Source organism: Phodopus roborovskii, unplaced genomic scaffold, assembly GCF_943737965.1.
Source record: "Phodopus roborovskii unplaced genomic scaffold, PHOROB, whole genome shotgun sequence".
In the NCBI taxonomy this organism is placed as follows: domain Eukaryota; kingdom Metazoa; phylum Chordata; class Mammalia; order Rodentia; family Cricetidae; genus Phodopus; species Phodopus roborovskii.
Genome location: NW_026126443.1, coordinates 1,299,282 through 1,325,862, shown reverse-complemented (window position 1 = coordinate 1,325,862; position 26,581 = coordinate 1,299,282). Strand labels below are relative to the sequence as shown.

The 26,581-nt window shown below is 45.0% G+C and overlaps 2 protein-coding genes across 2 annotated transcripts in view; one reads left to right on the top strand and one right to left on the bottom strand.

Annotated features, from left to right (window-relative positions):
• LOC127224676 (bile acid-CoA:amino acid N-acyltransferase) overlaps positions 1 to 26,581 on the top strand; it is a 1,166,658-nt gene that overhangs the window by 899,357 nt on the left and 240,720 nt on the right. The gene's annotated exons all lie outside the window — the stretch shown is intronic.
• The window catches only part of Invs (inversin), a 148,597-nt gene that overhangs the window by 1,025 nt on the left and 120,991 nt on the right, over positions 1 to 26,581 (bottom strand). Inside the window, exons 13-16 of the mRNA XM_051187791.1 lie at positions 15,079 to 15,353; positions 6,275 to 6,971; positions 2,245 to 2,474; positions 1,342 to 1,416 (exon numbers count right to left, since the gene is read on the bottom strand). Coding sequence (XP_051043748.1) covers positions 1,342 to 1,416; positions 2,245 to 2,474; positions 6,275 to 6,971; positions 15,079 to 15,353 — 1,277 coding nt within the window. The remainder of the gene's footprint in view (positions 1 to 1,341; positions 1,417 to 2,244; positions 2,475 to 6,274; positions 6,972 to 15,078; positions 15,354 to 26,581) is intronic.

The following is a 26,581-nucleotide window of genomic DNA, read 5'->3' as shown; positions in this document are numbered from 1 at the left end:
GGAACTGGGCTGGGGTTCTAAGTGGGTGGGACATGGTGATACACCAATCCTCTGCATGCCTTTCACATGGTACACATGACATTTATACACATCTTTGAATTCTTGTGCCACATACTTTGTAAATATACCAAAAAAATAGATTTTTGTTTGTTTAAAGACAGATTTGTGGACATGTTTTCTGTTAAACATGAATAGACCAGTTAAACTTTAGCACCTATCTGACTGGCTTTATTAAATGTTTTGTGCTTAATGTGGGTGTGGTTGGGCCTAACAACCTATGTTGCTCCAAGTCTGGGGATAACAAAGATCATGCTTTGTTTGATTTCAAACAAATCAGAAATTTGCAAAACAAACATGTTGCTTGTTATATGAAGTCATTAAAAAGTATTAAGTATTTCTTTGAATGCATTTATTCAATCTTTTCTCCAAGAACCTCTGTGCTGCCAAACATCTTCATTTTTAAGGTAAAAATCCAGTGGTAAATCTGGCTTTGAGGGGAGAATAATCTGATTGCTTACTTTGTATTTAATTATATCTAAATGTCATATATCTGGTAGTTTCATGTGACAGTTCTTACTTTGAAATGTTTCCCCAGTCCAGTATAAGGACAGTCTTGCCACACAACTGTGGCCCTTGATTCCTTTCAAAGTTTCTAACTACCCCACCTGCTACTCCCTGATCAGTCTGCCTTGTGTTACATGAATTAGCCATCTCTTATTAAAGATTGTGCAGTAATTACTCTGCTTTTCCTCACCAAAAACTAAATGAATGCTAAAGTTCATGCTGACAGTCATTGTTCACCTTCCCACCTACTCTCTGTTTCTACAGGATGGCCCTGTGGATCAGGGAGGGTGGGGGGGAGCATGTTGCCATAGCCACCTGTGAAGATAGGCCAGACCTGGCATTAGCTGCTGACAGCCCTGAACTTATCACCCACTCTTAATGCTGGCATGAGGGAAGAGGGCCTGAGTAAAACTCATTTCTGGTCTGGTGAGGGGAAAAGAAGTTCTCTTGCTGCTTCTGTGGGTAGAATTGAGCCTGAGCAGAATGCACTTTAATGTTGTTTGTGGTCTTCCATCTATGTTAAGGGGAGGGCATTGAAAATACAAGCATTCCAACATACTCCTTTGAAGAAAGTATGTGAGGATTGTAATAAAAGGGATCAATAACAGTTACATTAATCATAGTTTTTAGTTGTGAAAATTATTTGCCTCTTAAAGATGTTGATTGCAGTAATCCATGAAAAGGGTAAAAAGACATATACCCAACAAAAGTCAAAGGATCATGGGAAAACTCATCCTGCTCCTCCCATGTGCTCTGCCAGTGTAGTGGCTGCCTTACCTGAATTGAGACACAGAACAGGAGGGCCTTTGGAAGATTTGATGGCATGATGTACTTTCCCTTCTTGAGAGCAACCTGCAATCAACCAACAAATGAATAATGGCTGCTGTGACCTGAGCAAGTGAGTTCATCACTGAGGTGAGCACTTGCAGGTGTCTGCCAAGATAAGTTAGGCAAGCATGGAAAAACAGGTTGAATATGAATATCCTTTATCTGAAAAATACCCCTTATCTGATTTTGGAGCATTTGTTACTAGTTTTGGTATTGTTTGTTTGGTTTGGGGTATATACATGAACCTTTCTGGCTGAGCATCCCTAATCCAAAGTCCAAAAACTGAAATTATTCAAAATCAGAAACCTAATGATCACAGATATGGTAGTCTGGAAATGGACAAATCTTGAAATGCTGTCTAAACTGCAAGGGATGTTCCTAAAGGTACTTGGGCTCTGTGTTTCTTTATTGAGCAGCTATCCAAACTTGGCAAGGATACCTGTACTGCTGATGTACTTTAAGGGCCTTTTGTAGAGCTGGAAATATTTCAGTTTACAGACACTCATCTGTTAATATTACAGTAACTGAGTTGTGGACATTTGCATAGATGACACTTTCAGCATAGAATGGCCAAAGGGACACAGGGCTCGAGGGTCCAGATGGGTTCATGTGAGGGGAGGGCTCAAGCAGAGGTCTGAGGTTTAAGTGGTGAGGCTTTTAGTCTTGGAACTAAGAGGAGGGGCTCTTGGCACTAGAAGTAGGACATTACATTGACTAGAGAAAATTCTGGTACTTGAAAGTAAATTTTTTAAATTTGAGTGGAGAGTTATCCAATTAAGTTTTATTAAACTTATTGCAGAATGCTGTGTGCCACTCAGGAGCCTGTGCCAAAGTACCCAGAAGAATACTTACCATAGATCTGTCTGAGCACAGAGTGCCTGGCTGACTTTGTGGCCGACATGCCTTTGGATAGACTTTTGGGCATTCTGTTGATGGAGATGGACTTTGGGTACTTGAATTCTACTTCTGTTTTCCAGATCTGGAGGAGCAGGGCTGTGCACACTCGGCTACATCTGATCACGTCTCCGGCTCCGAGCTGCTTCATGTGCAGAAGACAAGACAGATGCTTCCTGAGCTGGTAGCTGGTGGGGTCACAGAGGACAGGCTGTAAGACCTTGCAGTGCTGACAGCTACGGGAGTGGAACAAGCTCCAATCCCATCCATGTTGAGAGACTTGGACTAGGAAAACTGGATAAGTCACTTTCAGCAGCTACAGGCAGGTGAGAGGGCCTGAGGTGGAAAGCAGCCTGCACTGTGTGAGGTGACATTCAAGATCCAGGAGCTAGGTGTTTGGGAGGCTTTCCATGGCCGCTTGGTGCTCCACTGGGTTTCAACAGGGGAGTAGATGCCTTCTAGGCAACAGAACTGGCACAAGCAGAAATGGGGCATTTGTGCCCAAAAAATGTGGTCACTTGAGCTTGGTTAGGGAAGGGTAAGGAGACAACAGTGTTATAGTCCAGGCTTGAGTCCTGGGGAGGCACATTTTAGGACATTTGTAATGACTAAGCGTCTTAGCAAGGTGATGTCAAAATCCAGGATTTTGTGGCCTAATCCTGCTGATGGGACCTGCTCTATTCATGATGGATGCACATGGAGGGCTTTAAGAGAATGGCAAGTTACTGTGATTTCCCTGCTGGGAAGCCTGTGGCAGGAATGACGACTGTCTGGAATTCTTTAAAGGAGAGCTTCATTAATGTTTGTTATCTGTGTTATATTAACCATGACTGCTGAACTTACAGAAGACCAGGGAGCCCCATGCCCGTGTGACAATATACCAAAGATGGGGTAACCTTTCTAAGTCTGCTAAAAACCTCCCTGCTGGGCTTGGCTTAGTCCCTTCTTGCTTCCTCAAAAGCTGACTTCAGCCAGCCTTCATGATTCTCCCCAGTGACTAGTACCACATGCTAACAAGCAGTTTCTTCCCGTCCTCTGCTCTGAAGGCAGAGCTCACCAGGAACCCCAGGAGTTGACTAGCGTTGTGCAGCTGATGCTTTCAGTCTGCCTGTGAACACTCAGTCACATGTATGGGATGGCATGCAGACAGGCCGTGTGTGGGAAGGGTCTTGTTTCTAAGGCCGAGGAACAAGTCCCCCTCTCTGATTTTCAGGAACATGCCCCTGCTTGGAGTTAACTGTTGTATTCAATAGTGCTGTTCAACCATAGGCTGTAGGTTCTTCCTGCTGTCTAGCCTGTTTCTAATAAGTCATGTGCTGGAGAAGTGCTAGTAAGTTAGCTCTGTGTGTCATTAAAGATCAAGTGTTTTTACATAGTTGTTTTTCACCATAATTTGTCTACTATACAATTTTAATGTTTAAAATAGTCAGGTGGGTTAGTGAGGGCTTGCCACACAAGCATAAGGACTGCAGATTGGATCCCCAGCACCCATGTAAATGCCAGCAAGTCTAATCAATCCCTGCTCCACAGATAGAGATGGCATTCTCAGAGCAAGCTGGCTAGCTCTAGGTTCACTTAGATGCTAAGGTGGAAAATGATGGAGTAAGGACCACCTCGCTCCATATACATAAACACCACCAAATACTCAACTCTTAATTGTTAATAAAAATTACAATTTTAAGACTTTGGGGGGGTGCTTAAGGTTCCATCTTTTCCCTCCCTCTCTGTGTTTAGCTCTTTGCTGGACATGTTCCCCACAAAGACAGCCAGCATTTCATGAACAAGAGTGTTAAGGCCTGTCCCCTTCCCCTCTTCATTGTTCCTTGGGGTTGGTGCCAGACACCATCCAAGGACAGTGCTTTGGGCTTCTGTAGATAAACAGAGAATAGCTGAAATAATCACTCAGTGTGGCTTCCCATGGGCCCTTTGAGCACTGATGTCCCACCTCAGATCTGCACAATGGTGCAGCCCAATCCGACCTGCATAACTGCCCAGGTGGGTGTGCTCCTGAGGGAATGACTTTGGGCTCATTTACTCTGGACACTTAGTGACAGGACCTGTCAACCTCTGACTCTTCAAAGGAGTTTGAGAATAGACAGACTGAGATGAGACCTTTCTGCTAGGGAGCAGCTGTGGGGCCTAAAGGGTAATCCCCACTGTTTTCAGCAAAGATGCTGAATGCAAAGTTTGCCTGGCTGGTGGCCAGCATGTGTGCGGGCATGATTCCCTAAGTGGCGGAATAGTGGCTGTTCCCACCTGTGACTCGGCATGGGATGGTCACCATAAAGTCAGTCTTTGAACCTTCTAGCTCTGGAGTGTAGGTAAGCCGATGAATCTCCTGTACCTTAGTTTCCCGATTTGTGGGACTAGGTGAGGACAGCTACTTCAGAGTGCTTTGAGGATTTGGCCCAATAAATGCTGACTACTATTGGCAATGGCAGCCACAGCAGTAGCTGGTGTAGAACAGCTACCTGGCATGTAAGTACCATCTGGGCTCCCCTTCTCCAGCCTCAAATCTACCACAAGGCACCTCCATCTACTGCCATTATTAATCATGACGGCAACAAACACGCCAGTCATGGAAGGGAAGGCCCTAGGATGTGGGCCAGCCAGTCAAAGGTTCAAGTGTTACTATAGGCACAAGTCATTTTCTTGAGTGTCTGTGTCTAAGAACATAGAAATCAGGATCCTTGTCTTGACAGCCTCCTTGGGGCAGCTGGAACCACATGAGCTTGAACAGATGGAGAGAGAAATAAGGGCATGTTATTCAAAGGCTGGATGAACACAAACCAGATGACTTGGCTCTGGGTTGTGTAGCCCTTGGTAGGGTGTTCCCAGAGCCTCGAGGTGGGTCACTCTGCTCCCTGCTAGTGCTTTTTTTTTTTTTTTTTTTTTTTTTTTTTTTTCCTAATGGTCTGTGACATAAAGCATCTGGAGTTCCCAGGGACTTACTGTTTGTCACCATTTCCCCAGCATTAGAGGCCATGTAACTCCTGTGCTGTCACCTAGGAAAGGCTTCCCATGGGTAGAGACTGATACAGAGAAACCTGTCCCTACTCTAGCAGTATCCTTCCCTCCACCCCCAGCTTTTAGGCCTCAACTCAGTCTGAGTGTGATGGTGGTTCTAAAAGGTTCATATATTTCAGGCACACTGATCTTGTATATCCAAGTACTCTGCTTTAGATATTTGGAGTATGACTAATTTCTGGGTTAGAGATCAAAAAAAAAAAAAAAAAAAAAAAAAAAAAAAATCTTGTGTGAGGTCAATGAGATGACTGGGCAGGTACAGGCACCTTCCTCCAAGCCCAGTGACCTGTGTTTCATTTCTGGGACCCACATGACAGAAGGAGAGAACTAGTTCCTGCAAGTTGTCCTTTGATACACACACACACACACACACACAGAGTTATATTTTCAAAAAGAGACTCTGGAGCTGGAGAGATGGCTCAGTGTTTAAGAGCACTGACTATTCTAGAGGACTGGGGTTCAATTCCCAGCACCCACATGGCGGCTCACAACTGTTTGTAACTCCAGTTCCAGGGGGCACAATACCCTCACACAGATATACATGTAGGCAAAACACCAATGCACATAAAATAAAAATAAATTAAGAAGTAGAAAAGAGATCCTACACATGGTGCACCAGAGTTCACAAAGCAAGACACTGCTTCATCGTAGCAGCCTCAGGTGCAAGGGTTGATAAATCCCACCTTACAAATGGGAAAACTGTCAGAGCTCCAAGGGAAAACTGGCTGTGTGACAGCCAACCAGAGTGTTTTCTTTACTGCTCTGTCCTAGGTACTTTCCTATTCAGAGGAATCTTCCATTTTACTTAAACCATGTGAGGTGCTGGAAGAGGGAGGTATACATTTCTTGGGAAGGCTCCATTCAGTCATATCCTGAACACAGTACTCACTGGAACACATCTGGTAGCACAGGATGTCATAACAGCAGGATCACAGTAGATTGCAGGCCCCTGCCCTCTTACCTTCGCCAACCTCGCTGGATGATGGCTGCTGCCTTGTTCTTTCTGCGAAATAGCTCTTTCCTACTCCGTTCCCTCTGGATTATCTGCAGGCGCTGCTCTACAGGAAGAAGGTGAATGTTCACAGTCTGTCCAGATGGGGAGCCATGAATTACATCACTCTCTGTAGATACCCGAACGTCCTCACACAGCATCTTGCATCCTGACCTCAACTCTTCTGTGCTGAGTGGCAAATCTGAGGATACCCCTCCTATAAGCTTGTTCTGGGTCACCTTGCTTCTTGGTGTTCGACGGTGGAGAGGGCTCTGTTCAGTACAAGCAACGTCCCCCCTGGCACTGCCAGGCCGGCTGGACCCAGCTGGGGAGCACCTGTCTCTTAGCTGGTGTGTGCACCTTTTCTGGGAAGCACCTCTGGGCCTGGGGGCCCTGTCCTGCCTCCTGCTGGGCTTCCTGGGGCTGTCCTGCTTGGAAGCTCTTGGAGGGCTGGAGTCCTCTCCTTTCTCAGCAGGCTGGGCTGACGACCCAAAGGACAAGGGCTGCCTGGCCCTGCTTGGTCCTTCCTCACACTGGTGCTCGCCATTGTTCTCACCTCTACACTTCTCCACAGAGGATGCTCCCCGATGCCTGGAGCCATCACTGCCTTCACAGGATCTGAGGCGTACACAGGCAGAAGGGCATCTGCAGTGTTCCCTGGGTGTTTCTTGGGTAGACAAAGAAAGTAGAACAGTCAGTGTCTACGACTTTCAGGTGAGGGCAGTTCTAGTCACCTGTTCACATGAGAGATTCAGGCACTTCAGTTAGCATCACAGTAACCATGGCAATGTAACAGGAACACAATAATACAGAACAAAGCTTCTTGACTTTTCTTTCTAGCAATCTGACGGGTTAGGCAGCCAGAAAGCATTCTGTCACTCCTTAGAAGTGCTGATAAGAAAAATTTGGAAGGCAGAATGAAGAGGATGTAAAGAGGACCCACCACTATCCAGCAATGGACCACGTCTGGGGTGGCTTTATTAGATACTTGGTTAGAAAACCTTGCAGGTGGGATGTTAATTGAAGACCCTGCAAGAAACCAGGGGCTACCAAAAGGCTCTAACTTTGGGAAGTACCAATCCACATTAAAGTATGCTCGCCAGCCCCAGGAGATGAAGAACACATGTCTCAACCTAGACTCTCCATGGGTGGAGTCTTTCTGAACCTGAAGCCATTCTGTATTCCATGTGGGTTTGGTATGTATTTCTTAACCATAGGATGCATTAATACACAAATTGGTTTCTGGACAAGGTGTCCCAGGATGTTCCACAAAAGCATATGCAATACTGCTTTTGTGTGACATGTCCTTAACTAAGCATAGACATCTGAAGATGATATCATGGTCTAAAATTATAAAATTGAACAACACTTAACGTACACATGGCATGATTAGGTCTCCCAGAAGTTTGGTAAACACACAAGAATTAAAACATGCAAAAAAGTATGTCTGAAAAAAGTGAACATAACACATAAAACAAAAAACCTATTTTCAATGAAGATAGTAGCAATGTAAACATCAGGAAGAAACTTGCACTTTTGGAGAGGCAGAGCTGACACGTCTCCACTAGGGACGGCTAGAACCAAATGACACCATCCATAGGACGTACTGAGGAGCCAGCAAGGCAGAAATAGAAAGAACCAAGACCCAGGAGACTCTGGTGAGCAGCCTGATGGGGAAGGTATTTAGGGTGATAGATCCCAAGGTCTGACGGTCAGTCTTGCAAGCCTAGAGCCTGCTAGGCTGTTCCTTGGGATTGGGGCCCTGAACAGCCACGTCCAAGGAGATGAGGTGAGCTGGCAGGAGCTCTGGGGATGGGGTCTCAGACGTGCTAGTTCTCTCACCACCAGGCTGTCATTATCTGAGTTTTCAAGTTACTTCCATAGCTGTCATATCAGGGTTTGGTTCTCAGCCAGAAATGTATAGGCTCATGAGTTAAGTCAGCAGGGCGATCACAAGTGTGAAAGAGTACATGAGACCATATGTTATAAACATTATCATGTAGCATATGCATGAGGATATCTATTGTGGTGGTGTGAATGAGAATGGCCCCCATAGGCACATATACTTGAACATTTGGTTCCCAGTTTGGGAAAGGTTAGGAGGTGTGGCCTTGTTGGAGAAGGTATATCACTGAGGGTGGACTCCGAGGTTTCAAAAGACCACAGTATTCCCAGTTAGCTCTCTGTGGCAGAATATTATTTTAAGGTGTGTAACTTTTGCTTATGCTGCATTTGTTTAACTCTGTGAAGCTGTGTTAATGTGCCTGTCTAAAACACCTGATGCTCTAATAAAGAGCTGAATGGCCAATAGCGAGGCAGGGGCAAGGAGAGGCAGGGCTGGCAGGCAGAGAGTATAAATAGAAGACAAAATGAGTTAAAAAAAAAAAAAAAAAAAAAAAAAAAAAAAGAGGAGCAAGAGAACAAGGAGAGGAAGATGTCAGGGGCCAGCTACCCAACCAGCTAGCCAGCCAGCCAGCCAGCCAGCCACCCAGCTGTGGAGTAAGAAGGAAAGAAAAGGGACACAGAAGTAAGAAAGATTAAAAACCCAAGGGAAAAGGTAGACTGGTTAATTTAAGAAAAGCTGTCTAGCAACAAGCCAGCTATACTTAACTAATAATAAGCCTCCATGTGTGATTTATTTAGAGCTGGGTGGTGGGCCCTTCCAAAAATCCAAAAGAGTAAAACATCAAACAACATATCTCTCTGTCTCTCTCTCTCTCCCTGCTCTATCACTATGCCTGCCTGCCATCATGCTGCCCATCTGATGGCTATGGACGCCCTCTGACATGTAAGCTCCAGTAAATTCTTCATACATTGCTTTGGTTGTGGTGTCTACTCATAGCAATAGGAAAGTAACTAAGTAACTAAGACATATATTCAGATAATGTTTCCAGAAACAGGTTTTAAAATAAGAATAATTAAAAAAAATTTTACCCTTATTAAGTAAGTGTGTGTGTGTGTGTGTGTGTGTGTGTGTGTGTGTGTGTGAACTTGCAGAAGTAGTTTTTTCCTTCCACCATGTGGGTTCTGGAGCTTGATCTCAGCCTTGACAGCAAGCACTTTAACCCACTGATCCACCTCACCAGTCATAACTATTCTTAAGTGTAGAAGAATATGCTGCTTGTTATATAAAGTTTTATGTTAAGTGTCTGGGTATGTGTGCATGTACATGCATGTATGTTTCTCCTATATCTATTCACTTGTGCAAAATAAACACAGAAAACACAAACCAGGAATAAAAGAGCATGCTTTCTCATGGTGTGGGGTGGGAAAGGGGCAGAAAAGGCTCCCAGTGGATGGGAACAGCTGCATGCATGCCTGTTGCATTGTGAGGAACATGGGCCACTGGAAGGGTTGGTGGGAACATGCAGCCACAGCACCTGCTGCTCACTGCGGTAGAGTGAAAACAGGACAGCCACTTGAGAGGCAGTGTGGTAGTTTCTTACAAAACCAACACGTGTCCCCCAATGCTGCCCTTCATAGACTAAGCTCCTGGACACCTGCCATCATCACTGCCATCGTGGGGCCTGACACATACTCGGGTGAAGAGACACTCCTATCACATTCTTAGAGGAAGATAGAGCAAATAGGGTGTTTACCCAAATAAGATGAACTCTCTCCACCTCCTGCAAGCAATGCTACTCTTGTAGCATCCCCTATTCTCCATGCTGCCGGCTGCCACCACTGCCTCAGTACTGACCCCACCTGGTCCTTCAGATCTACGCTGCACTTGGGTACAGTCATCTTTTTGATGATTATGACTGCTTCCATTACCACAGCCTACATCTACACAGTGCTATGGAATGTCCTTAATCTACATGGGTGCTCATCACTGTCTACAGAAGACATCATTCCCCCTTGTTATTTTAGATTTACTTTCAAATTTTTAAATTTGAGACTGGATGCTCTTGAACTTTTGGTGATCCTTCTGCCTCAGCTGCTGCTTCTTCTTTTTTTTTTTTTTTTTTTTTTTTTTTTTGTTCTGCAAAGGTCTTTACTGAACTGTTGCTTCCAGGATGAGGGGACCTAGCCACAGGGCCACATCCAGGCATCCTACCCACCTCCCCAACATCTCAGTTTGAATTCAGCATGCTAGATTGTCCATGGCCAGCAGAGGAGGAGGGTAAGCTCCAGCAGTCACTTCTCTAGGGGAGCATAGTTAAGTAGCTTTTCAATCAGGTCCACGTGTGCTAGCAGCATACGGCGGCAGCAGTAGCGCTTCAGGCCCAGAGCATCCAGGGCATCCCCCTGGGTGTATTCGGCCTGCAGCAGACCCAGGTAGGCTTCCCATTTGTTGCCGACGATCTTCCCGCAGGTGAAGCAGCGCACCGGGATGATCATGGCTGCGTCTGGCGTGCAGGCTGCCGGCCCTGCCTCAGCTTCTTAAGTGCTGGGATTATAGAGGTGAACCATCACACTCTACTCTCTTGTGAAGACTATGAGACTTGGAAAAGTCACTAGCCTCATGCTACACCACAACCAGTGAATGGTAGAGTCTGTCAGGGTGCGTGGTTTTTGTTTTTTGTTTTTGTTTTTTGTTAATGTTGTTAACTTGACACAAGCTAGAGTTTTTTGGGGAAGAGGAACCTCAAAATTGCCTTCATCAGAATGCCTGCAGGGAAGTCTATGGAGGAGGACCCAGCCCACTGGAGGCAGGTGGTTCTGGGTGGAATAATAAAGCAGGATGATGACAAAGCAGGCAGTGGTGGCTTGGGAGGCAGAGACAGGTAAATCTCTGAGTTCAAGGCCAGTTTGGTCTACAGTGTGAGTCCCAGTATAGTTAGGACTACACAGAGAAACCCTGTGTAGTCTTAAAAAAAGATAAAACCAAAAGCCAAAAGCAGAAAAGAGAAGGAAGAGAGGGAGGGAAGAAAGAAGGAAGGAAGGAAAGAAAGGAAAGAGAGAAAGAGAAAGAAAGGAGAGAGAGAAAGAAAGGAAAAAAGAAAGGAAGGAAGGCAGATGAGCAAGCCAAACACTGTTTCTCCACAGTGTTTGCTTCCATTCCTGCCTCCAGTTATCTTTCACATGTACAGAACTTGACTTCCCTCCATGATGGACTATAAGGTGCAAGCTAAAATAAACTCTTCCCTCCCTATGTTGCTTTGGACATGATGTTTAAAACAAGAGAAACCCTACTAAGACTTCACATGTATAAGCCCAAGGGCATGCAACCTCAGTGCTGGTCTGTATAGCCAGCATGCTCCACATATATTATTTACCAAACAGCAAGAACTGTTTGAAGGATGTTTGAAGGATGAAGAAAAATCACTTGTTAAGACATGTTGGAGGGTTTTAGTCATAGAGCAAAGGATCACAGCCTATAATTCACACCGCCAGAGAAACTAAGATACAAGGAGGATTCTAAGAGATTCATATAAGGTTCCTCACAGAAGGTGAAAGGAACAAGATCTCCTGAGCATATTGGGAGTGGGGGGGGGGCAGTGAGTGGAGAGGGAGCTAGGAGAAGGAGAAGGGGAGGAGAGGAAAGCACGTGGGACTAGGAAAATTGAGTCGGGAAGAACAGATGAGAGGAAAAAAGAGAGTGAGAGAGAGAGAGAGACCATAAAAGAGGGAGTCATTATAGATAGGTTTGAAGAGAAAACTGACTCTAGAGAAATGTTCAGAGTCCTACAAGACTGACCCCAACTAACAATTTGAGCAACAGTGGAAAGGCTACCATAAATGCCCTTCCCTGATATGAGCTTGATGACTAACTTATCAACCATCATAGAGCCCTCATCTAGTAGCTGATGGAAACAGAAGCAGACACCCACAACTAAACAATGAGCTGAACTGGAATCCAAATGCAGAGAGGAAGGACAAGACCAGGCTGCAGAAACACATAGAGACAGCTGACCTGAACAAGGAGGAGCTAACGGGCCCCCAGACTGATAGCTGGGAATCCAGCATTGGACCTACTTAAACCCCCTGGACATGGGTCTCAGTTAGATGGCCTGGGCAATCTAAGGGACCTCTGACAGTGGAACCAGGATGTATCCCTGGTGCACAAAAGGACTTTGGGAGCATGTTCCCCATGGAGGGATACTCCCTTAACCTAGAGGCAGGAGGGAAGGCCTAGACCCTACTCCAAATGACTTGATAGATTTAGATGACCCCTCCTGGATGGCATCACCTTACATATGGAGTGGGGGGGATGGGATGGGAGGGTGGTCGAGGGACATGGGAGGGACGAAAAGGGGGAGGGAGGGACGGAGAGGGAACTGGGATCAATATGTAAAATAAGAAAATAGAAGGAGAAGGAAGAGGAAGAAGAAGAGGAGGAGGAGGAGAAGAAGAAGAAGAAGAAATAGACAACGACATGTTGGATGTCACCCTTCTTCAAAAGACTCAGGTTCCCAGCCCTTTCTGTTTTGGTTTTGAAAAGATTTATCTTTAATTATTTGTATGTGGGGAAGGTAAGGGTAGGGGATTGATTCAGTGCACATGTATGCAGGTGCTCTAGTAGGCCAGAAAGAGGATCAGGTCCTCCAGAATTGTAAGCCCCCCTCTTCAATGTGGCTGCCAGGAACCTGAATTCTGTTCCTTTGCAGCCATCTCTCTAACCCCTGTGGCCTTTCTGAGGAGGCCCTGCTTGGTGCCCTGCAAAGACACTTAAGTTCTTCCATTCCCTTCTGTGAGGTTGGGCAGTGAAGAATGGAGGCAGCCGGTACTTCCCACCCAAGGTTCTTTCTGGGTGCTCCCATCTCTAGGTGTGCACTGCTCACTCCCTGGTCAGATAAGTAGATCCAACTCTTTTCACTGTGGCTAAACATAAGGTGAGCTGTAGCGTCTCTTGTCCAGTGATGCTGGGCTTCCTGATAACCCCATGAAAATAGCATCTACTTTCCCCCCTTTGTATTGTGGCCTCTTGAGATCAAAATTGTGAAATGAGAGCTCCATTTGCTTCTAGCACAACCAGCCTCATTAGCCTCCTGTCCTTCAGCTTTGGGAGGGGGCAACATCAGATGCTGGCTGTTTGAGATCCTGTTTGCATATCTGAATCTCATTCTTCACAAAAGCTCCCCCTTAGGGGCATCACTTCCTATTTTCAAATAAGCAAGAATTCCCTTATCTCAGAATTGCTCCAGAACAGAAACTTTCAGACTTGTTTGACAATGGCCTATACATGAAGTAACTGTGGCCCAATGTATATCCTTATGCACATGTATTCATGTATAACAGGCAATGCTTTTTTATTTGTCTGTCATCTGTTTGTTTGTTTGTTTTCATTTTTTAATTTTTTTCCGAGGCAGGTTTTTTCTGTAGCTTGGAACCTATCCCAGCACTTGCTCCGTAGACCAGGTTGGCCTGAAACTCACAGAGATTCACTTGCCTTTGCCTCCCGAGGTGCTGGGATTAAAGGTGTGCACCAACAGTGCCCAGCTGCAATGTTCTTTTTAGCTACATTTTTATCTCTCTCTCTCTCTCTCTCTCTCTCTCTCTCTCTCTCTCTCTCTCTCTGTGTGTGTGTGTGTGTGTGTGTGTGTGTATGTGTGTGTAACTTTCCCCAAAGAGAATTTTTGGAAGTTAAGTATGCATCTGGTTTCCTCTGGGACTGTGCATGGAGAAATTTTCCCTTTGGTGATTTTACTGTGGGTATTGTAACAGTATATCACAACTCTTGAGTACAACTACACTCCTGGATCTGTGTATTTCTCCCAGCAACTGACCACATCACAGAGTCTTGGGACTCTTGATACCAGATGAACTACAAATCAGAAACCCACAACAAGGCATCAAACTGTGAAAAACTAAAGATAATCAGAGCATCTTTAAAACAGAGGAATAGCATGCTATCCTAGAGTATTCAAGAGGAAGACCAATGTGTATGGTAACAGCTTTCTCATTTCAAAACAAGCAGTCCAGAAGGAAGTGATGTGATATGATAAACAGAAATGCCAAGCATGGGGTCTAGATCCAGCTCCTTGGGAATGTGATAACAACAAACTCAGAATAAGGGAAAATGCCAAGACTGTGTTGCTGGTAGACCTTAAAGATTAGGTAGAGAAAGCTCTTCAACCAGAAAGAAAGTAACAGGAATAGGAAACTCAGAGCAACAGGAAGAAGGGTAACAAAAGGAGGACAAAAATAGCTGGGAAGTTGTGGTGCATGCCTTTAGTCCCAGCATTCAGAAGGCAGAGGCAGGTGGATCTCTGTCTGGTCTACAGACCAAGTTCCAGAACAGCCAGGGCTGTTACACTGAGAAACCCTGTCTCAAAAATCCAGAAAAAAAAAAAAAAAAAAAAAGACAGAAATAGATGCATCTCAATTAGCCTTTCTTCATGAGTTTTATAAATTATACTTGATGACTGAAATGAAAGCGGTAACAGCTGATCTTCAGCAATGATTTTTACTTTTTTAAGTTAAGTGTGTGTGTATGCGTGTGGGGTGTATACAAATGTGAGTGCAAGTGCACACAGAGTACAGAAGACAGAGCCAGATCTTCTGGAGTTGGAGTTACAGGTGATTCTAAGCAACCGGATGTGGGTGACCTCAACAATGATATTTAAAAGTACTGCAGCTACCTAAGTGAAAGAGTTTTAGCATTTCACTCAGTGGTAACTTAGACAGAAGCAAGTTACATATGTAATACCCAGAGTGTCAAAAACTAGACAAAGAAATATACTCAATACACTACAAATCAGTTAAGATTGATTCCTAGAAGTGATCTAGTAAACTACAGCAAGGCAAGAAAAGACACAGAAGACCGAGAGACAGAATAAGGAGTACAGACTGCACTATGGCAGGCCTCAGACAGCATAGGCCACACTTACCATTGGGCTTCCTGGAGGCTGCTCCCTGATGGTCTGAGGAGCAATCCCTGTGGGAGGCTCTGCCTGGACACCGGCCTGGAGACCTGCTGTGCTCTGGGTCAGGGCTCTGGACTGTATGGCCAGCAGGTGGCTGTTTGCCAGAGGCTGCACTCTGCTCAATGGGCTCATTCCGGGGGCTGGGTGGACAGGGGAGAAGGTGGAGTCTGGGGGAATCTGTGGTCAGCTGTCCTTTTTGCTGTTCGGCTTCCTTCCGCTTGTTTTCCTCCTCCCGCTTTCTGGAACCAGAGCCAAAGGAGAGAAAAAAGTCAAAATGGTCTCACTTGCTTGAGGACCCTCAAGATGGACGGGAATGTTGAGAGAGAGGAGCTACCACACCATAGGACAGACACGGAAATGCACACTTTCTAAGGTGGGATTCTTCTCAAGTGTAAAACCAACCACCTCCCTGTACCAGGCCTTATAGAATGCAGCCTAAAACCATCACACAGATCAGTCTGCATTGCTGAGATGTAGACGGACTCACCAGGCACTGGACTGTGTAATTACCCATCTTGTTCTCCCTGGAGCTAACCAAAACTCCACCTCTTTCTCCCCTGTTCCAGACAGCACAGCAGAATGTCACTTAGGACCACAGTCACAGGGATTGCCTAGAATTGGCTCTGCTTGTTGTACAAAAAAAAAAAAAAAAAAAAAAAAAAAAAAAAAAAAGAGACCACCACAAATGGAAATTATGACATGGAAAAGTTACTTGCAGACAACTTCACAGCTCCAGCCAAGGACTCAACGAAACCCTTTGCAAGTGGGGCCCTTGTGATATCTTCAAAAGCCAGACACTAGCAGTGGCACTGGGGGCTCAGCTTGGCCTTTGAGCAACAGTACAAAAGAAGCTTGGCAGCCAAGGCCAGGTCTACAGACCAGCAACAAGGAAAGACAAGCCAGTCCTCAGTCTCCCGGAGAGCTGGCTCAGGCTAGAAATGGGGAGGGGCTAAGTGTAGGGTAAAAGCACCAGTCAGAGAGACCCACTTTGGCCCTCACACCAGAGCCAGTGCTACCTGTGACCAACTGAAACATGAAACCAACCAATCTCTGAGCAGAAAAATCTCTCCCAGGGAAAACTCCACCCCAAGAAGCCCCTATCTAAGCCCCTCTGCCTGTTTAGTTGCTGGCTGTCCTTTTCCACCCTGGCAGAGGCAGCCACTCTCCTGGACTCCTCCTTCCCAAATAAATCTCTTTTTCAAAAGAGTCTTGGGTAAAGACCTTCATTTGCCAGTGCAGGATAGAAGAACTTTTTGGGATGTTCCCTTAGGGGACTAAGCAGGGCTGTAGCAGAGAAAAGTAAGAACTTTTCCTTAGAGCTGGAGGAGATTGCTACATTTTTGCAGGGGCTTCCCCTTTAGCAGACTATAGCTGAAGAAGTAACATCTTGGGCCGAGGAAGTGGGTAGGACATTCCATTCCCTTGGGTGAATAGAGCAGAGCTCAGCTATTGTGGCTCTCTCCAGAAGAGAGGAGCAGGATTTCTATACCCTGCAGGGAGACCATTCCCACCACACCCCAGTCCCAGGTAGCCCAGCTTCAGGAAAAGTCAGGGTACCTTTCTCTCCAGGGCTGAACTGTCCTGTTGCAGCTCCAGCTTCCAGAGCTGTTCTAGGTAGCCAAGCTTCCTGATAAGTCAGGACATCTTTGTAGCCCAGAGTTATAATATTCACTCTTACACTCGCTTACATTTTGGTGCTGAAACCTGGCACTTCCACTCACTTCCACTAAGAATAGGATCTATTTGAACAGTGCCACCAATTGAAGGGATTCTATGGAAAGAGGAAGAAAGACCCTAACATTTCCTGAGTCTCTCCTCTACTGTGCACTGAGGACACAGAATGAAGACTGCAGACTGAAATGGGAAAAATTAATAAAAGTCTAAAAACGTAGACTTCAAAGCCCATGTAGGAAAAAGAAAACTTTCAAGCTCCTCAGGCTCCCAAAGGCAGCCCAGCAGATAAGACTAAACAGAGGACTGGGTACGTGACTAGAGGCCTAAGACCAGATAACACATCCCAGCTGTGTCAACATTTCTCGGTCCTAAAGACCAGATAGCCATCAACTCCTGGTTGTAAAAATCCCTAGCCCAGGAGATAATTAATAAACTTATTTCCCCTACAATATTCTTCTCAATTGTATCCTGCTGAAACATGTAGTTACTGTTTTGTCCTATGTAACCATGGAAGCTTTGTAATTTCAGATTTTCAGTCTTGTGGACTTTCCCTTTACCCTCCCCCCACCCCTTAGCTGTACGCCATATTCTGCTTGCTCCTGAGCAAGAATCCTTGTTGCTGCTTGCTAATAAAGAAATCTTTGTTTTTACAGTGAGTGGCCTCCTTGGTGGTGGTCTTTTTGGGGTCCCACGAACTGGGCATAACACAGACCTCAGGTCTACCCTGGGGAATATCTACCCAGAAGGGGACAGCTAGGAAAAGAGAAACCTAGCCTACCATGGAAGAGATATTACAGTAGTGTGCCTGCACAAAAGTGGTGAATTTTGTGCGGAGGAATCTTTAGTCCTAGCTTCTAGTGCTAAAATATGCAGGTGCCTGGTGGGCAGAGATGGAGGGAGGAGCCTGGCCTGGTGTGCTGGGCTGACACTGGAGTGTATTGGCTTCCAGGTGACACTGCTTCTCACACTCAAGGAGAGAATCTGGTCACTAATAGAGTCCACTAAGAGTAGAGTGAGATGAGGGAGTGGTGGAGAGAAGCCATGCTGGGAAGTTTGGAGGATGTCTGTGCCTGCTCTGCCAGCAAATGGACATAGCTGAGCTGCTCACCTGTCAGGGACTAGCCAGCTCTGCCCCTGTGTGAGAGCTCAGAACCCCTGATCTGATGCAGGGGTACTGCAGTTAAATAAGGATCAGGATAAACAAATAGGCCGGATAGATGTTTATTCAGGGAGAAATAACTTACAACCTAGACAGAGGAACACCAGCAAGTTCCACCGGATGCTCTCTTCTCCACAACCCGCCAGCAATAGTGTTCCCCCGCTCCTCCTCAGACCTCCTTCCACAGGTCACTTCCGACCCTGGCTCCACCCCACAATGGGCGTGGTCAGTGCCACAGAAGGAGATAAAGTGAATATCCCACTACACAGGGGTGCTCAGAGACTTGGGGTCTTTACAGCCTTTGAAAATTATGTTATTGAGATGGAAAGCTGACTTACTGCATTATCTGAGGTTAGAGTCTTTCTTCAGGGGCTGGAGAGATATATCAGAGGTTAAGAGCAGTGGCTGTTCTTCTAGAGGACCAGGGTTCAATTCCCAGCACCCACATGGTAGCTCACAACTGTCTGTCACTCTGGTCTTAGGGGATCTGAGACCTTCTATAACAATGCAAATAAAATAAAGTTAAATAAATAATTAAAAAAGAATCCTTCTTCAGGGGAAGCTGGAGGGTAGGATTGAGGGCTGATAGAGAAGCCTAGATGGTGGCCAGCCCTGGGGCTTTGGAGAAAAGGACTGCCTCCTGAGGCAGGTCTGCTGGAGTCTCCTCACAGGAAGAGCTGAACTAACACAAGAGAAGGATGCGGAGAGCAAGGTCTGAGGATCTATGCAGAGCAAGAGGCAGCTCCCCATAGGAAGCACAGCAAAGGACTCAAGTCCTTGCTCCTCGAGCATTAATCGGCCAAATCCCTGGGATCTTGTGAGTTACATGTTTTGATGAACTTGGATGAACTTCTTACACAATGCTTGCTGCTTCTCTGGCCTGCTCTGCAGCAAGAAGGAGAACCTGGTGGTCATGGTAGACTGTGGGAAGGAGAGGTGTCTCTGTGATGTCACCTTTACATGGTTTACTACACTAGTGCACACTCTTTCACAAGCAACCTGGCAGTCCACAGGTCCAAGACACCAAACATGAAGGCCAGTCAGAGCTCCCAAGCAGAGAGTTCAGACTTCCCCTTATTAGATTTAGAGTGAAGCTTATTCAGATTTCAAGGGACAGGGAAGACCTAGCTGACAGATGATTTTAAACCATGTCAACCTTGCTAGGGTCCTTCTGTGTGGGAAGCCTCTATTCGGGAGTCCACTGAATCTCATTACAGAGAACATGGCCAGGTACTTTGGGATAAGTCTTGTTTTGATGGACTCTGGTTTTGCTACACTTCTGCCAACTGTTGACACTTGAATGTGCTGTCCTGGTGCTGTAGACTAGCAGGGTAAGTGTCATAATCGAGGGCTGGGATCCACATAGATGCTAGTAAATGCCACTCAAGGTGACTGACAGGTGCTATGGAGAGTTGGGACATTTCAGGAGAAGGTGAGTTTTGCTAAATGACCTAGGCAGGGAGAGGGAACCTCACTCTTCATATACTGCAGAGTGGCTTTAAGGAAGTGGTGCTGGCCCTTTCCATAGACACACAAGTGAGGCTGTCTGGGTTGGCATCCCATGGATCTCCATGACAATTAGAGGGGCTCACAGGTGATAAATGAGAGTTTATCATTTGAGCAGTCATTTCTTCCTTTTAAGAAACCAAACATCTCTAGTTAATTCAAAAAGACACTATGCAGCTAGGGAACAAGTTCTGTTACCACAGACCTTCCTGGGCCTCTAACAAGGTCAGTCACATGACAAATGGCAGGTTGCCTAACAAAGTGATGAAGATGTATAATCATCAAGCAGGCTGTTTTCTGGGGACTTCTTTGGAGAAGAGACAGTATTTTGTTTTTATTTTTGTAGAACTAAATATTTAGAAGGAGAAGAAATGATGTATTCATGAGGGTATGTAACTCAGTCTTAGGTGCAAGAACATGAAATTTTATGAAATAATGCATTTTTTTAAAATTAAAACTTCCAGGTGTCACGGATAACATTGAATCCTTATTCTCCTCAGTCAGTCCCCTTGGATCTGGCAGGGCTAAGATGTGTCAGCATCTTGGATCTAAAAGGGGAAGAAATCATAATCCCATTTTTCTAACCCATTACAGAGCTGAGTCTTGTTGCTCTTTAAACCTGTCACAGGCTGAGTTGCATTGATTAGTATGCAGGGGCTGGAAAACCAGATGTACAAATATGTAAGTGCTACAGCATGCCGTGAAGATAAGTGGCATGTAACCGCATATGCTGCCTTGAGTAGGACAAGCGAGTTAAAGTATTACACTTCAGAGTCACAGACTGGAATGGAGAATGTCCAAGAGTGTGTGCTCTGTGATGGTTCATCTGGACGGTCAGCTTGGGTGTATTAAAAGATGACCTATACCAGGAAAGCACACCTTTGAGTATGTCTGTGATGCTGGTTTTGAGAGACAGATCCTGAGGTCTCTGGTCTAATGAATGGATCGATCTATTGATGATCTTATTGTAAAGAGCTAAAAGGTAGAGGTGGGGTCTACCTACAGAAGGTAGGTCACTGGATGTGGACATTTGAAGCTATATTTTGCCCCTCCCCTTCCTGTCTTTTTTCCCTACTTCTTGGCTGCCATAATGTGAGAGGCTGTCTGCTACCACACCCTCCCCACCAGGAACTATGGGTACCTTTTTCCTTTAAGTCATTTTTGTCACTCATTTTGGTCACAGTAGCACAGAAGTAACTAATACACAGTCCAGTGCTTCCATCTGACAAAGGGGGAAACTAAGGCATACAAGGGATGTCCAACTGTAGCCACTGGGCTGCACCCCGGGATAGCTATGCATGTGGTCAAACATACTCGTATATGACAATGTCATGTCACAATCTCAGGTTAGGTGTTGTTCAGATGGCTCAGGGGGTAGAGGTACCTGCTACACAAGCCTGACCACCTGAGAGCTTGATTCTGGGAACCCACATGAAGGCAGAAGACTGACCTCACAAAATTATCTGCTCACCTTCACATATGCACCAAGATGTGTGCATCTATGCACATACCACGTGCACCTACGAGATGTGGGGGGAGACTATACAGCTCTAGAGGGTGCCAAATGAGACCATCTGAGAGGAGTTCTCAGGACCACTGAATATTTATTTATTACAATCTTACTGTATGCCACATACTATAAGGCATTGGAGATATGAAGACAAAACACACAATCCCTGCTCTTAAGGACCTGGCAGTTGAGTGTGGAAACCAGATTCACATCCTTCTGCAGAATGGGAGGGAGATCTGGATGGGATGAGTGCTACAACTGAGGTGTCTACAGAGAGTTAGCAGGGATGCAGGACGCAAACACTAATTAGACAAAGGCAGGAAAAGCTCCTTATGAAGAATGTCAAAGCAGGAGAGAAATACAGGGCGAGGTTATCTCAGGCCAGGGGAAGAGCACGAGCAAAGACTTGCAACCCCGCTCTCACCCAGGCTTTGACTTACAGGATGTCTCGGAGGCTAGTGCTTGCTTCTATTTTAAATTTCCCTTCTACAGTAGCTTGAGAGATGACAACTGAGTTCCTGCTGGAATGTCCCAGTGAGAGGAGCTGACGGCAACACGAGACAGAGGTTTGGCTGTAACCTTTCCCTTTGCTGCTGCTTGGAATCTGGGGTCTGTCAGTTTCTATCCCTTCCTTGTCTTTGAATAATAAGTGGAGTAATATTTGGTCTTTAACGTCCTCCCCAGGGAATAAGAAAATGTTGTGTGTCTGGGACCTTCAGCTTATGGAATGTTGGAGCTAGAAGGACCTCAGATATTCTATCCAGTTTAAAAAAAGATCTTTTGTGACTCACCAGCCACTTTAATAATGAGAGTAAAAAATATGTAGCTCCTCTTTCCCAAAAAGTAGGTATATACTCTTTGACATATGAAATGCTGTATATCATCTTAGGGCAATCCTAGAGCTTGAAGCCCACCTGATTAAGGAAACTTTTCATTTACTAATGGGAAATTGAGGCTCCGAGAAGCTGAGCTGCACGAAGGAGACCGAAGAAGTTACTCCTCATGGATTAGATGACTTTGTGAGCAAAAGAGTGAGAAACGTAGCCCAGCCCTGAAGAGACTGATGTTCATGGAAGCAGGCTGCAACAAGAGCTATCATAAAACCAAAGGGTGTCTGTGGTAGGAATGGGAGTGTCATGAGCACTCCCCAGAGTTCATGAGAAAACATTTAGACTTTTTCTGTTGGCTTTGAGGGGTAGCTTCAAGGAAAAAAACAAAGAACAAAAAACAAAACAAACCTCTTGGGCTGGAAAGTGGGTCAGCACTTAAAAGCATGTACTGCTCTTGAAGAAGAGCTGAGTTTGGTTCCCAGCACCCAATCAGGCAACTGCCTGTAACTCCAAACATAGGGGGACCCTATGCCTCTCCGATCCTGGTGGACGCTTGTGCCCACGTACACACACTTAGAGACAGGCATACATACATTCAACTAAACAGAACTTAGCAACAACAACAAAAAAGTATCAGATACAAACCTCCACTGATAGAATGTGCTATCGTGGGAGAGACAAATTCCCTGTCATTAGATGTTTTGGAGGACACAGACTCCTTGGAGAAATCACATGAGCATTCCATGAACCTGCCTGGGAGGCCAGACTGGACTTACCTGTGTGACTCTACAAGGCTCTCTACCTCAGTCTTACACTAGCCAGAGGAAGCCCAGGTCTGTCAGTGGGGTCAGGAGGAAGAAGAGAAGAGGTTTGAGATGGCTGAGCATCAAGTCCAAAGGTGTGGAACTGTAGTGAAAGCAGAGACGTGGAAACAACACTGGCATGCAAGAATGACAGCTAGACAGTGGTGTGCCAGTGATCTCACGTGTTGGCAGGTGAGCGCAGGAAGGCAAAATAGAAATGCGCAGTGGGCAGTTGAAGATACAGGGTCAGAGTTATAGAAGGTAATGGTGTGAGGGCTTTTCTAGAGAGATGGTCTAATTAAAAAAAAAAAAAAATCGAGATGGGCCCTGTAGGTATGTTGCCTAGACAGGTCTTGAAGCCCTGGGTCCATGGGACCCTTCTGCATCAGCCTCTGGAGTAGCTGAAACTACTGACGCGCACCTCTGGTCTGACTCATTTCCAGCAGAAAACAGTATGGCATGTGCAGAAGTCAGAAGAGAAGGGCTGAGCTCAGTGTGTAGATGGTACAATCCAAAAGACGGAGGAAGGAAGAATGAGTGAGATGAGAGTGAAGTAAAACCCAGTGAAAAGGTGGCTTCAAGGAAGACGGGTGATTAACATAAACTAGGTCCTGCCCAAGTCTGATTTCCACTCTATGCTCTGGCAGGTAAATTATAGTACACTTATTTTGGCAGCAAAATAGTGTCCTGTGAGTTATGAAGTGCTTTTAAATTAGTATGAGCATTTCTTAAATAGGAGTTTCTAAAACACTGCTTAGAAAATATATCTGTAATCTTGTCTCTCCTAACTTCTCCATCGTGAATCAGAGATCACTTTCCTTCATGTTTAATGAATCCCTTTCACCTGCTCACTTTACAAAGGTGATTCCCGATGTCCAAACATGGTTACATAAGAAACGGGCATTGAGATAATGTCATGTGCCTGACATGCCTTCATTAAGGATTCAGCAGTAGAATTCTGGGTTTTATTTCTTAAAGCAAAATCTCAAAGGCAAATCAAACAATGACTTGGACTTTAAGAAATGACTGTTGAGAGTTACAATGAAAATGATAACAGTCTCTAAGACCTTCACCTGAGTGCAGGAGGTGGGTTTCATGGTGATGAGTGTGGGAAGTGGAGTCTACACAAGGGTGAGTGCAGGAGGTGGGGTCCACACAACCATGAATACAGGAGGTGGGGTCCACACAAGGACGAGTGTGGGAAGTGTGAGTTGTATGGGGATGAGAAGGAGAGGTGACAGTTGAATGCTATGAACTCTGCTTCCAACACTGACACCACTGAAAGAATGTATGTAAACAATAGGAGACACTGCAGCTTTCCCAGTTTCTAAGTCATAATATGAACACAAGCAAGCCTAGCTATCATTTTAAAAAGTTCCCAAATGTTAACTTCAGAAGCTAAAATTTAAAAACAAAAAGGCCCTTTCTTCCATGGTAGAGGATCTCGTTGGAATTACAATGAGAGAGAGAGGGTGGGTTTCAGCATTTCCTAAAATTTCCTTTCTGTTTCAGGCCTCTAGATTAGGATACTGATGTATATGTTAGGAAAAGAAAAAAAAAATCGTAAGCACAATATTGTTTAAGTACACCAGTGCTTTAAAATGTATTCTCTATACAGGAGATCACACAGTGCTGAGTCCCCAGCTCTGCAATGACTCACTCAACAGGATATCCATCCAAACTCCCTCTGGGAGAGAAAGATGAGGGTCTAGTGCAAACTTGGGAATCTACAGACCTGAAGAATACCGTGAGATCAGTAAGTCTACCTGATCTCATATCACAGATGAAATCGAGGGCCAGAGAGAAATACTGTCTTTCTTGATCAGGCTGGTTTTGCATCTGGTTCCCCCCCCCCCACTTTACCACCCCTCTTTCTCTGCTAAGGAGAGAGAATGGGAAAGAACTCAAGCCTCCTGTCTCTACAGATGAAGCAGAATGGGTTCAGATGAATGCAATTCTTTTTGAGGATACACAATGTCAGCTATGCAACCTCTGTAGAGTTGCACTTCATATTTGGGTATAAATGACTGGATTTTGCAGTTAAATGCTCTACCACTGAGTGAGTGATATCCCATTTTTAATAACTTATTTTTATTTCATGTTCATTAGTATTTTGTCTGTATGCATGTCTGTGTGAGGGTGTCAGAAGCCATGGAACTGGGGTCACAGACAGGTGTGAGGTGGAATTGTACCTGAGTCCTCAGGAAAAAGAGCCATACTCTTAACTGCTGAGCCATCTCTCCAGCCCCATGACTGCATTCTGGAGGAAGATTCTTAAATGTTAAACTGGAATTTATGGACCCATCAGCTGGAGGAAATACAGTAGTCTCCATAGTTTTGTTTTCTAGTTTCTGTTTCCCATTGAATAGAAAACTCTAGAAACAACCAATTCCTAAGTGTTCAGAGGGTCACTGTTGCAGTGCTGCTTAAACTACCTTCGTGCTTAATAATGCCTCTGAAGCACAGGGGCAGAAATGCTAAGAATTCAGACCTGCCACGGAGGGCTTTCGATAAACAAAGGTTTCAAAAAGTGCACAGGATATTTAGAGATAAAGACCAGATTCCTGTAACTTTCTTTACGCTTCATTGTTAGGTGGTTTTACTGTATTCCTGTCTTAATCCTTTACTGAGCCTAACATGTAAGAAGCACTTTATCATGGGCATGTATGAACAAGAAAAAGCAGCATGTCCAGACACTGCTCAGCTTATAACACTGCTACATTCTGGATAGCTCATGCTACTATCAATTATTTTAATACACCTAGTGAACATCACAGTTTAGTGACTTGGGGGCACAATACAGCAACAGCTATTTCTTAAAAGACTGAGGCTGAGTGGGAGTGGTGACTCAGTACTGTTGATCAGTGAGATGAGAGTCTTGTATTGGGGAAATAACAAATTTTATGGAGTAATTTCTGAATCCTGAATTCATCACTTTCACAGCATCTTAGTCTGGGGGTGGGTGGGCATCTGTACAGGTTTCAGTGACATCCAAGGTGTCCAGGCATCCACTGGGAGTCTTACAATCATTCCCATTAATGTGGACCCCTTCTAGTACAATATTCCATCCCATATTTGAAAGACATCATGTAGAGGCTTTAGGCTGATGGGATGAAGATGGCCTTATTAAGATGAGGAAGAGGACAAGCTGAGAGTGGCAGTGTACACATGTGCACTGAAAACCAGCCTGATCTACATAATAAGAACATATCTAGGAAGGGCGGGGGTGGGCTGAAGGCTGCTTATTCTATAGGGCATTTGCCTTGCAAACATAAGGTCCTAATTTAGTTACTCAGAACCTATGTAAAAACCCAGACATGGTAGCATCTTCTTGGAAACCCAGCTGTGAGTATGTGGAGACTGAGGGGTCCTTGAGGCTCACTAGCTAGCTAATTTAGCCTAATTGGTGAGCTTCAGGCTATTGAGAAACCCTACCTCAAAGGATGTAAACAGTGTTCCCAAAATTGACACACAACTTACTGTATGTACATAAGAACACATACTTACAAGTATATACATACATGCATAAAATAAAAGAGTGTAATATGCTGTTTCCTGGGATACTAACTGTGATGTCTATACTTGGTTGACAACTTGACTACATCTAGAACTAAAACACCGAAATGGAGGGCACACCTGTGTGGGACTTTTGCTTAATTTGAAGTAGGAAAATCTACTTCTAATCTAGAAGCTTCAGAGATCTACTTCTTATCTGGGTCTTTAATTCAGATCCTTTTAGCTGGGAAAGACATGTTTTTAATCCAGATCTAATATGGGCCATGCCTTCTTCTAGAAGCCTATATAAGGACACGGAAGAAGGAAGGTTTTGCTCTTTGCTTGCTTGCCCTTGACTTACTAGTAGTCCATTCCTTCACTGGAATTACAACCTACTTCTTTGGGATTCCAGTGTCTATTGAAGACTAGCTCAGACATCCAGCTTTGTGGACTGAGCAAGCCAGTAAGCAGCATCCTTCCATGGACTCAG